This window comes from Dendrobium catenatum, unplaced genomic scaffold, assembly GCF_001605985.2.
Source record: "Dendrobium catenatum unplaced genomic scaffold, ASM160598v2 fragScaff_scaffold_1202, whole genome shotgun sequence".
In the NCBI taxonomy this organism is placed as follows: Eukaryota; Viridiplantae; Streptophyta; class Magnoliopsida; order Asparagales; family Orchidaceae; genus Dendrobium; species Dendrobium catenatum.
In genome coordinates, this window is record NW_021319664.1 from 75,199 (window position 1) to 88,069 (window position 12,871).

The following is a 12,871-nucleotide window of genomic DNA, read 5'->3' on the forward strand; positions in this document are numbered from 1 at the left end:
GGATCTACTACTAAAAGAAAATACAAAGTTATCCTAATTAATTTTTCAAGTTCTTAATTGAAGCAGCTTGACTTTGTAATTGGGTTCCCATTTGAATCATTAACTTCTCCAAATGTGCCCGCCGACTACAGTCCCTCCAACCTTCATCACTATCAACTACGGCTCCTCCGACCTCCGTCACCCACCGACTACAGTTCCTTCGACCACCATCACCAATCGACTACATTCCCTCCAACCTCCGATGCCCACTGAATACGGACACTCCGACCTTCTTCATCAACAACTATGGTCCCTCCGACCTCCGTCGCTCATCGACTATGGTCCGTTTGACCTATGTCCCTAACCAACTATGGTCCCTCTGACCTTCGTCGCCTAACTACACTCATATCGACCAAATGAATATGCCAATATTCTTTTGATAACAAGTCTCATCTCACTTGATTCTTCCAAATCCCACCATTAATTGTGCTTTATATGATGTATATTTTCTACATTGAGCCAAGGCGTTTCCCCAATAAAGGGCATCATTTGTAATCGACTACAAACACTAGTAGAATCCTTTTAACTAGACTAGACCCATGGTTTTTCTCATTTTTTAGGGTATTCCACAAAAATCTTGATGACTCTTATTGCTCTTGTTACTCTCTCACTTATATGTGCGTGTGCTAGATTTTCATATAAAGCTAGGACGTTAAATCCTATATCTCTCTACCATCGAGAATGTTCCGGCATGCAACACTTATAAAAATACTATGTTTTCTCGTACAAATTATTAGAAAAAATTCTCTATATTTGGAATTAATCATATAATTGTATGATCATATAATCATGTAATTTGATCATCCAATTAGTCATTGTCTAGTTTTTTTTTTTTTTTTTTTTTTTTTTTTTTACTTTGGATTTTTTATTTGAAAATTGAGTAGCCCTTAGGAAATAATTAAGGAGTCATTTGAGCTTAAAATTAGCCTTTAAAATATTCTTTTAGGCTAATGAAGAAACAACTTAATATGTTAGCAAATCATTATCTTTTCAATATAAATTATCATCCAAATAGTATTGTGAACTCATGAGGTTAAAATTATGATCACTCTAGTTTTGAGAGATATATATACATAATAAATTGATGGATTTCTACTTTGGCCATTATGCCCTTTAAGAGATCAAAAAAAGATTCTTTTAGAAATACCTATAACTTGTTAGAAGCCTTCAATAATGAATAATTTTGTCATGATTATTCTGAACTACAATCACTCCCTATAATTTCTTCTTGTGAATGATAAGTATAATTTTAAAAATATATGCCCAAAAATTTCTACTCATATTTTAGAAAGTCAATATCTTCTAGGATTTTTTATACACTTAAATGTTTGTAGGCAACATCTCTAGCATGATGACTTGTTAATTTAGTAGTAGATGAAATATTATGATGAAAAACACAAATTCTTATATAACAAAGTTACCTGAAATGGTATATGTGACATGATTGATCGCAAAGCAAATCCTAAATCTAAATAGAATAGTAGGGATATTGCAACCCACTAATAAAGTGGATTGTCAAAGTTGCGTAAAAAGATGTTAAGTGATATGAATGACAAACTTATGAGCTAGCGATAAAAACGAGGCATGCAAATGGAGGCAATATGACCCCTTAAAGCGGGCAATAAAGATGCAAGTATACGTGTAAATGCTATAGACTATTTGCGAGTGGGTGTTAAATGTTGCTAGTGAAAAAATAATGTAAATTGGCACTGCGAATATCAAGATCCAATCAGTGATGATCATCATCGACAAAATCTGCATCATTGATTTTATGATTTCATATTATTGTAATAGTGTCATAATCTATTAATAGTGGTACAAAATGCAAATCTTAAAGTTGTCACTAAAAGAATAAAATAAATTCATATTGATTTTAAATTTACCCTTCAACAACCAACTTGCTTGACAGAACTGAATTTTTTGCTTTACTTTTATAGCACATATTTTTAACTCGTAAGGCAAGTGGCTATCCCATGGTTTCTTACCCGCTAATTTCTAACGCTGAATCAGTAAGACCCAGAAACATGTAACTTAAAAACCCTAAATCGGTACTTCCAAATTCATCTCCGATTTACTCCGGCCGCCCTCTGCCGGCGTCGAACCGCGTCGAACTCCGACACTCTTGTTCACACTGACTAAAGTATACCGCTAAATACTTTTATTTACTAAACTGCCCCTTCTCAGGTTTGTCGCTATCCTCTCCTGAAGTGGCTATCTCGTAGTTTTTAAATCAAGCCAGCGGCTTATCTCGAAAGCTTAATGCATAAAACTGAGAGATCAGGGAGAGAGATAGAGAGCTTGAATTGGCTCTGCTGGCGTATTGTAGAGGAAGGAATAATTTCTTTAAGCTAATTGAGCCCTAGCAGTAGTCGGAGATCTTGGACTGGCTTAGCTTAAATCGCCGGCGTTTTGATCCTATTGTGTGACTTTTGAAGTCCGTTAGATCACAGATGGACGGACGAGATTGCATTTCCAGCCATTTCTAGGCGGCAGATCTTGGAATCCATGGGGAACTGCATGACATCTGATCCTAGCCAGCCCCTCAAGATAAAATCTGGTAAGTATACTAAAGTTTCCCATACAAAGTTTGTTTTATTGTTTTTATTTTTTGCTTAGATAGGGAGAAATGCTGTGTTTCAATGCGTTGAGATGCCGATCGCGCACTATTTTTTTCGTGAGAGAGTACACATCGGTATGGCCAAAGGGTTACTATATCGAATTTCAGGCAAAAAAATTCATGCCGATAAAATCGTTTATATATAGAAAGTATCGAAGTTTGAAGTAGCCTGAGCAATAGGTTTTCTTTTTGAATTTATTAGGGCGAGGTGAGAGATATTTTAGATTTCTACTGAACTAATATGATTGTTTCTATTTGGGAAAGTGGTTAGCAACTTTTAAAGACTTCAATTATGAAGCAAAATGAAGCTCTAGAATAAATGCATAAATTAAGTGTTTATTTTTCTTTTTCATTAACTTGAAATCATTAGTTCTTTTTTTTTTTATGAAAAAAAAATCATTAGATCAGAGAGGAAGAGTTTAGATTTATCTCTAAAATATTTTTAATGTAAAGTATACGAGATTTAAGGAGCCCAATAATTTATTTAAAAAATGTCAATCAAATGAAATTTACACACTCTAGATTGGCGTTGTACTAACAAATTTGAATGTTGAGAAAGACAGGATATGAATGGGGTGTTTATGAGACTCGAAGTAAACTGGGTGGAATATAATAAATATCAATCTGCATATGTCAAGTTTTTTTCTTTTGAAAAGGGATTGATTTTGAATTTTATAACCATATATGAATTCAACACATGGAATAAACAGAAATAATGTGAAAATCCGAATTGAATATGTTTTTAGCTGTATTAGTTTTCAAATTTATTTATACAATATTTTGTAATTGCTAACGAGTGCCTTTTGATCTGAACCAGTGGCACATCCATCTCAGGACAAGCTGAAGAATCCTACATCAGAGGAGAATAGTGCCATCATTATGCTTACAGCTACCAAAGATGTGGAAGATTTGCGGCAGAAATCTAGTCATGGAAATGTCAGCATATTCACATATAATGAGTTAAAGCTGGCCACAAAGAATTTTCGGACAGATCAAGTTCTTGGGCAGGGTGGGTTTGGAACTGTATATAAAGGGATGATAGAGGAGAGCATAAGAGCTGGTTTCCCGTCTACTCAAGTTGCTGTAAAGGTGCTCAATCCTGAGGGCATCCAGGGAGACAGGGAGTGGCTGGTATGTTTTCTAATCCATAATTCACTTTTCTGTGCTAAAAGTAGTGTGACGATTTCATCAGTTATTATATGTAGTTTTTAGCATTTATAATTAGATTTAGTTGGTTCAAGGTTATCAAGTTTACGTTAGAACTATGGACAACAACAAAGTGTTTCTTGATAGTATTTCTCATTGGTTGCTTACAAATAAAGACTTCTTAGAGTTTCTTGAAAATGAGATTTTGAAAGTTGCAAGAAGATTGACACATTAATTTATTAAAGGTCTTGGATTTTGGTCCTTTTAGATCAAGCAAAGATTGTAGGCTAGTCATGATTTTTGTTCTATTTAAATTCTAGCTATACTTTTCTCAGAATGTCAAATAATCTTGTTAACATCAAGTAGAGACTGTAGGAAATGCTTATCGGAGATTCTATGTGCATACCACATATATGAATCTGTATTTCATGGCTGACTTATTATGGCAGGCAAACATGAGTCCTGCATCTAGAAACGTCAATGTATAATCAGCTAAATCATATAAACCAGTAACCCTTGTCAATCCATTATAATCAGCTATATGAAACGTCAATGTATTAAAGCATTAGGAGGGTTATATTCTTACTTTTTTTGTAGTTCTGGTTCTAACTCCAACAAAGAAAACAACTACGTAAAATAATGTATTAAAGAGCTCTATTCTGAAACAGAAACGAATTCTCTGTACATCTTCCATTATCGGGACTAACCATTTTTTGAACTTTTACAGGCAGAAGTCAACTACCTTGGACAGTTTAGCCATCCGAATCTTGTTAAACTTATTGGCTACTGCTGTGAGGGTGAACACAGGCTGCTGGTATATGAGTACATGGCTTGTGGTAGCCTCGAAAAACACCTTTTTCGACGTATGTAACACTTTAGATTCTTGAAACCTTTTTGCCTACCATAATAGTAAAAATTTCTCTTTTAACAGGTCGATTATGCATGTTTAGCAGGAGTAGAAAATTTTAAGTGGTAACAAATAATCTTCAAAATCAACTATTTATTTATGAATTATTGTAAACAATGGTCTGAAAGGATGGAGTTTTGGGATTATGAATATTTAAGTACTCTTTTTCTATCGCTTGTGATGCATGCATGATGATTTGCATGAATATTTGAATTGTTCTACATTATAAAATAAATTTAGTTTTAACACGTAAATGAGTATTTCTAATTTTCTTCTTGTTAAATTTGGAAGTTTAAGTAAGAAATTTAACACTTTCAATATATGTTGTAAATGAAACAATAATCTATATTATTTCCTACAAAAAATAATTTAGAAGAGTTTCTACTATTATACTATCATATTTTAAAATTTGTTTTATTATAAGCCTTGACATTTTTTTACTTTGTCTCAGACCTTTATAATTTCATTACACTATTTTGATAATTGAATGCCTTGATTTAATTCATTTAATATTGTCTTCATGTTCTTAACAGGAGTATCCTTCATGACATGGTCCACTAGAATGAAGATTGCTTTGGGTGCTGCAAAAGGGCTCGCTTTTCTTCATGGAGTTGAGAGACCCATTATCTATCGGGACTTCAAAACATCAAATATCTTATTGGATGCGGTAGGTTACGCTGAGGTTTATAATTTCAGTTTTGTTTTCTGCATTGGATTATCATAGTAATGCGAGTGTTGATAAAAATGTGGTAAGTAGATTGCTTTCAATAATTTTGAAGCAAGGAGAGTGTTGATAAAAATGTGGTAAACAATCAAGATATTATTCTCTTTCTTTGCATACTAAATGCTGCAAAAAAACTTCCTTTTGGATAGTCAGCATGTTACATTTAAGTTGAGCTGTTTCTTTTTCTTTTTTATCACTCATTAATCCTTTCTTTCTCTCGAGTTAATTTGTTATTGCTTTCTGTTCGCTTCTCTCTATTGAATACTGATATCGTTTTTAACTAGTCCTTAATTTCCAACTAAGGTAGAATTATAAATGATTAGTTTGATGCTTCAATAGCTCAAAAAGAATTAGGATATTCCTCTTTTAATTCAAATCCCCAGCTTAGACTATGGGTTTCAAGAGCAGTGAAGATTTTCTGATGTTTGGCATCGCTAATTGATAAATGGTTATTGTTGTTATTTTTTATCAAACCTATGCCCTGACAAAAGGGAGAAGCTTGTCTTGCATCAGAAAAAGATAAATAGCCATAATGGAATAGTAAATGATAAAAATAGTTTGTCTAATTGAAGTTTGCACTTCTAGTTTTTCACGAGTATAATATTGTAAACTACTTTGTTTTTTACTTTTCCTCTTTTAAAGTTTGGATATATATTTATGTGTATATATTTTAGCTTTCAAAATATGGTACCTGCAGGATTATAATGCAAAGCTTTCAGACTTTGGTCTTGCAAAGGAGGGACCCATCGGTGACCAGACTCATGTTTCAACTCGCGTGTTGGGTACATATGGCTATGCAGCACCTGAGTATGTCATGACTGGTAAGTGTGCTTAGAGAGAAGAATTGATTAGGTTAGCTGTAAATATGGTTTGATTTCATTTGATCTAAGCACCTCCTAACTTGACCTAACAAAGAAAGTCTTTCTCCTTTGAACTGTTTGTTAATGTTCTTTCTTTGTTAGAGGAATGATTTAAAAAATTGATTATACTCCTTATACCATTGCCATATTTCTATCAGACCCTCACCACAAATCAGATGATTTGATTTCATCTAATCTAAGCACCTTCTAAGTTGACTAGAAATTGAAAATCATCTCCTTTGGCCTGAATGTTAATGCTCTTTTCTTGTCAGAGAAAAATTAAAAAGTTTAGCCTTGTTTCTTGTATTACATATATGCTTGCACACATCATCTTGTGTCATGGCATGCTCGACTTATGGCGTTACATGTATGTTGTGGTGGGGTTGCGGTGAGAGTTAAGTATTTATAATAAGGGTAAAAATTGATGTCTTGGTGTAATAACTTTAAACTACGCAAAATGTATTATTATCATGGAAGCAGCCAAAAACTAGCTCTAGATGTCATCTAGAGCAAGTAACTGTTTTTCGTGCTTTTTTTTAATCTATCTATTCAAATAACTCTGCTTAACTTAAACTTCGAAACTGTAAAGCCTTCATGTTAGCAACACAAGCTTAAAGCAAAATGGAGGCTATACACATTAAATGCAACAGCCTTTACAATTTATGAGCAAGTTATATTATCTTGGAGTTCTTTTATAGTACTTCGCATAAGTATTTGAGGAGATTTTAAGTTGCATTAAAATGGTGTAACCCCCTTAATCCATTTTCTTTATGTAGCGCCACTGATACTATCATGGAATATGCCACATGAGAACAAATATAAGAAGACATTCAAATATTTCTGCCTACTTTTTCCATTTTCCTTTCACTAAGTTATTTTAGTGGCTTACATGCACATGAAGAGAGAGAGTGAGTTAAGAGTGATACTAGTGGAATGTCTACAGTGATATGAAGTAGCCACCTAAAGTGCTCACTATCTCTTCTTATGTTGTGTATTGCATAAACAAATTAATATCAGAGCTAAGTACCTCTTCCCTTAATAGATAATGCTTAGCATGTTGCAACCTTAAGTCTTGATGTTAGACAGGGAGGAATCATGTCAATTGAATCATATCTTGATGAGAGTTTGTTAGACATCAGTATATTCTATTGGACTCTAAAATTGTACAATCAAATTTTGAAGCATGGGCTAGAAACATGGCAAACTAACCTACAAGCATAAAAGGAGAAACCAAAATATTCCACTGACTCTAAAACAACAATATATATTCGACAAATAAAATAGTTTAACCCAATTGGTCTATGCATATATAATAAGCACTAGTTTATTTCTTTTATTCTATTTTTAGTTTGTTTTAGGTAGCCCGGTTCTATGTTGAATATCTGATTTACCCTAGCAGTATAAATTCCTCTCCTATTGTAATGAAAGACTCGTGGAATGAATGATTTATGGTTTCTCCCTCTTTGATCCTTCTTCCCCTTCTTCTTCTTTAAGGAGTTCATATCTACTCAAAAGGTGTCTTTCCCTTCTTGATGTAGATCAAGAATTATAATAAATGATGCTTTCGTTGAAAGAGCTCCCTCCCTTCCATCTAAAACCATCTCAGCCCATATATAGGCCAACATATTTTTTTTGTCTTTTATCCAACTTCGGTTTCCATCATCTAACCCCAAACAGCAGGATTTCACTCCTTCCGTAAGAATCTCCCCTCAGTTTAGCCGACATGCCATACAGTATCGCAGCTACCACAAGAAGTAGGTTTCTTGGTTGTAGTTGTCTCAACGAGAGCACCATCTAATATGCTTCTTAATCTACATCAAGAAGGGGAAGGCACATTTTGAGTAGGTGTGGACTCCTTAGGGAATAAGAGAGATTAGAGAAAGAGAAACCAAAAATCATTCATTCCATGAGTCTTTTTTTTACAATAGTAGAGATATTTATACTACTTGGGTAGATCAAGTATTTAACATAAAACCGGTCTACCTAAAATAAACTAAAAATTGAATAAAAGAAATAAACTAGTGCTTATTATATATGTATAAACAAATTGGGTTAAACTATCTTATTTGTCCAATATATATTATTGTTTTAGGTTAGTTTGTCATATTTGTAACCCATGCTTCACAATTTGATTGTACAGTTTTAGGATCTAAAAGAATATATTAATGTTTAATAGGGATTTAGAATCCTATGATTTTTGGGAGATAATCACTGATGGGTATGTTGTACTAACCTTAGTAGAATAAGCTAATTTTGATGTAGATTATCGCAGACTAGTGAGGACCAATGGATAAAGGATCTATGAATGTTGTTCCTTATTGACCAAGGAGTTGAAGAAGGCATGTTCAAAAAGATTGCATAAGCAATGTCTAACAAATAGTGTAGGTTATCCATAGCACCATCTTTATAGGTGTTGAATAGGTCAAGGTAATCCTCCAGACTTTTCAAAGTTCATGGGAGCTCATATGAAAGGCAATAAAATTATCTTTTATTATTTTTCCATATTATAATTGTAAACAAAATGAAAGCAGGCAAGGGGCAACTGTTGAAAAAATTTCTTCGGCCTATAATATGGAAATATGAGCATCTTTTTGTTAGCTAAAAATCAAAAGAAGATTGTTTTACCTAAGTTGATTTGATCACTTTAAGCACAGGAACAATGCTCTAAAAAAATGAGAGCCCAAGTCTTTTTTTTTTTTCTTTTGAGAAGATGCTAATAGCAATTTTATTAAAGAAACAAATTACAAACCACTAAGTGATAGTTATTCTATCACTTTTCTCCTTTAACAAAGAGATAAAATTAGGAGGAATATTATTACAAGAAATATCATAAAAAAAAAATTCAAAAGAAAGAGCAATGTTAGCCCAACAATCGGCTAACTTATTACAATCCCTACTATTCAAATGAAATAATACTTGATTAAAATCTTTTAGAAAAGATAAATCAATTGCTTTGCCGAGATCATCATTGAACTCCCCTTTATTCACCAAATTTTTAACAAATTTGATCACATTATAATTATCCCTTTCTATGATAATACCTTTAGCCTCATACATCCATTCTTGCACAAATTCTTCAATGATAAAATAGATTGCAATTCCAATTGATCTATCCCAATGCAAACAAGAAGAGCCATACACACATAAAAATCTCCCTTTATGGTCTCTAATGATGCCACCAACACTTCCTTTATAAGAATTTAATAATGAAGCATCAACATTTTGCTTTATCGATTCCGAAGGAGGAGGATACCAAGAACGAGACAGCTTAGAAGGTTGGTTAGTATCCCAGTAATCCGAATATAGATTAAGCTTAAAGGAAGACATTGCATATATGGGTAGAACATAAATGACACTCTAAAGCATGTGTAGTTGTGACAGAGGTAGAAGCCGAAGAGGTCATCAAAGCCAAAATAATGCTATCTTAAAACATGCTATAGTATTTTCTTTAGTACTATATCAAATATGTGAAAAGTTTTTTGGTGTAGAAATATCAAATGATTGACCCTCAACCCATAGGTTAAGAACTTTTGGATTGAAACCAAATTTGAACATTTTTGTAATAAGCCAAATTTTAGCCATACTTTGGTTTACACTCCCTAAAAAATGATTTTTAGAGGTGATAGTTCGATTGGGATCAAGTGGTTCATGTAATTTATGGCTTCCATAGGTTTTGACAACCTTTGTCATGGTTAAGCAAGGTTTGAGAACATATGATTCCCATGAAAACATCATATATTTGAGTGAGCTTTTAGTTCATAATATATGATATTGTTTAAACAGCTTTTGTTTTAGGGATAGTGGTATCCTATATGCAGGTGTTCTCATGTGAGGAGAAAATTGATAAAACATGTGAGAGAATTTAGCCCTAACATTAGATGGGTGGGTGAAAAATAAGTTAGCATAGAAATACTAAATAGTTAGCCCTCGCCTATAGACTTGAGCTTTTAATTTGAAAATTTGTTTGATGTTTAGCGTATAAGATGAGTTACTTACCTTAAATATTTGAGTAGATTTTTATGTTGCATTAGAATATGGTAAAACTCGTTTTAATCCATTCGTTATATATGGGGTTTCTTGTACTATCATGAAATATGGAAGTGTAATAAAAAATTGAAAGAAGAGCTCATCATATTCTTCTCATTTCTCTTCTCCCCTCTCATTTGTTCTGGTGTGTGTGCATATGTGCATGATAAATGAGTTAAAAAGAGATTATAATTGCAAGATAAATCAGAGTTGTGTAAAGTACCCACCTAAAATTCCCACCATTTACTTTATTATATAGTGATAATAACAATCATACCACCAAATCTTTTTTCTTTACATATCTAATATCTTTACCAAAAATATTAATTAGTAAGCCTATATATTTGTGTCACAGCCAACTCATTGAGAATTCAATGGAATGAACAATAAAAGTTGAAATTTTATTGTGCTCTCAACATGCAGCGTAATCATTAGTTTAATAAATATATAAGATTTGAATGTTATATGTAAAATAGCATACGGTAAACTCTTTTTGTTCATCCAATTCTACAGTTTTGGATCATCTCATCTATCAGACTCCTTTTAACTAACTCTACCGTTTATACAACACAGGCCATCTTACTTCCAGGAGTGATGTATATGGCTTTGGCGTTGTACTTCTTGAGATGCTCATAGGAAGACAGGCAATGGACAAGAGCAGACCAAGCAGAGAACATAACTTAGTTGAGTGGGCTCGGCCACTTCTGATCCATAACAGGAAGCTATTAAAGATCCTCGATCCAAGAGTTGAAGGCCAATACTCCATTAAATCTGCACAGAAGCTGGCTAATTTGGCTTACCAGTGCCTTAGCCAGAATCCCAAAGGAAGGCCTCTAATGAGCCAAGTAGTTGAAATTCTTGAAAGCATTCAAGGTCTATCAGACGAGGAAGTGCTCTTCCAAAGCAGTGGCAGTGCCGTTACTCTCTATGATGCTTCGAAGGAGTCTTTAGATAGCTTCACTGAAGGTAGGAATAACTCAAAGAAGAGTGAAGGGGATAGAGAAAATAAAATAATGTGTAGGAGAAGATTAGGAGATGGAAGAAGCAAAAGTGAACCACCAAAGGAATGTGTTTTGAATAGTCCATCTCCTGATTCAGTTAGTAGTTCTCATGTGCGCAAAGGCAGCTTCCAGTAGCTGCAGAGATGTGTAAAATGTATGTTTTCTATAGCAATTTGCAATTCTCTCTCTCTCTCCTCTCTCTCTCTCTCTCTCTCTCCTATCATTTTTTCACCTCTGTAAGTTTTGCCTACTGCAAATTTGTTCTCATCAATGAAAATTTGATATTTCATTTTAAAATACTGCAAATTTGTTCTCATACTGAAAATTTAACCACATAAATCTGTATGTTTGCTAGCTGTATCATTTCTGTATAAATTTCAATCTAATAATGTGATTCAATGCTATGATTGCACGAGCAATGTTTTAAAGAGCCAAATATTAAACACTTGGCTCATTTGACGCAGTTTTTTAGCTACTATGTGGTCTAAAAAAGCAATTTTTTATTTTTATTTTTTAGTGTTTGACTATACACTTTTTAAAGAATTGTTTTTTTTTAAAATGTCATTTTATCATAGAAGTTGAAAGTCATTTTTAGGAGAAATTATTTGGTGCGGAGTCCGAATGTAGTTCTTGTTGAGATAGTTGTAAATTAGTTTTTTTGATATTTGATATTCTTGCAATATGTATGTTTTTTATGATTTCAAATATTATTGTTTTAATTACATTTTTTTTCTAACATATTTTGGATGTATTATTTTTATTGCTTATGTGTACTAACATTTTCAGGAAAATCATACTCCAGATTGTTGAAGACTTTAAATCAGATTAGATTATGGTTCATTGTAAATGGAGTATGTATTTTTTATTTTATGGAGTCTTAAAGTGTGATTGTAATTGAATAACTACACACACATTGAAGGAGCGTTTAAAATTTGTAATTTTTTAAACTAATCGTACTGTACGAAGTCATTTCGTACGAGATGATTTGTTCAATTATTTTCCCCTATGAGCAGTCAAACAAATTGCAGGAATAAAATTTTTCTAAGTTTGATCGTATTGTACGTAGGTTCCTTTGTACAGACGACGTCTAGAGTACATATTGGACGGGTCCCTTTTCGTTCCGACGAATTCAAAGCTTTTTCTTAACGAATTATACTGTATGATATCCTGTTCGTACAAACGACGTCCAGAGTATGAAATAAACAAGTCCATTTTCATCCTGACGAATCCCAAAGTTTTCTGAACTAATCGTATTGTACGATATCCTGTTCGTACAAACGACGTCCAGAGTACGAGTTTGAAGGGTCCCTTTTCGTCCCGATGAATGCTAAATTTTTTTAACGGATTGTATTGTACGATATCCTGTTCGTATAGACGACGTCCAAAGTACGAAAATTTGGGGTACCTTTTCATCCAGACGAAGTTGAAATTTTTTTAAATGTTCGTACCATACGAACTTGGTTTGTACTAGAAGAATATCATGTACGATAATATTTCGTACAGATTCACAAAGGTTTGTACGCAACAGTTTTTGAAATGTTCGTACGTACG

At 33.2% G+C, this 12,871-nt stretch overlaps 1 protein-coding gene across 1 annotated transcript; it reads left to right on the forward strand.

Annotated features, from left to right (window-relative positions):
• Positions 1-2,100: 2,100 nt before the first annotated feature.
• On the forward strand, positions 2,101-11,619 carry LOC110101147 (probable serine/threonine-protein kinase PBL17). The gene is made up of 6 exons (XM_020828937.2): positions 2,101-2,596; positions 3,474-3,787; positions 4,530-4,665; positions 5,243-5,376; positions 6,131-6,254; positions 10,893-11,619. Exons 1-6 carry the CDS (start codon positions 2,545-2,547, stop codon positions 11,453-11,455), a joined length of 1,323 nt encoding a protein of 440 aa, XP_020684596.1. The 5' UTR covers positions 2,101-2,544; the 3' UTR covers positions 11,456-11,619.
• Positions 11,620-12,871: the final 1,252 nt, after the last annotated feature.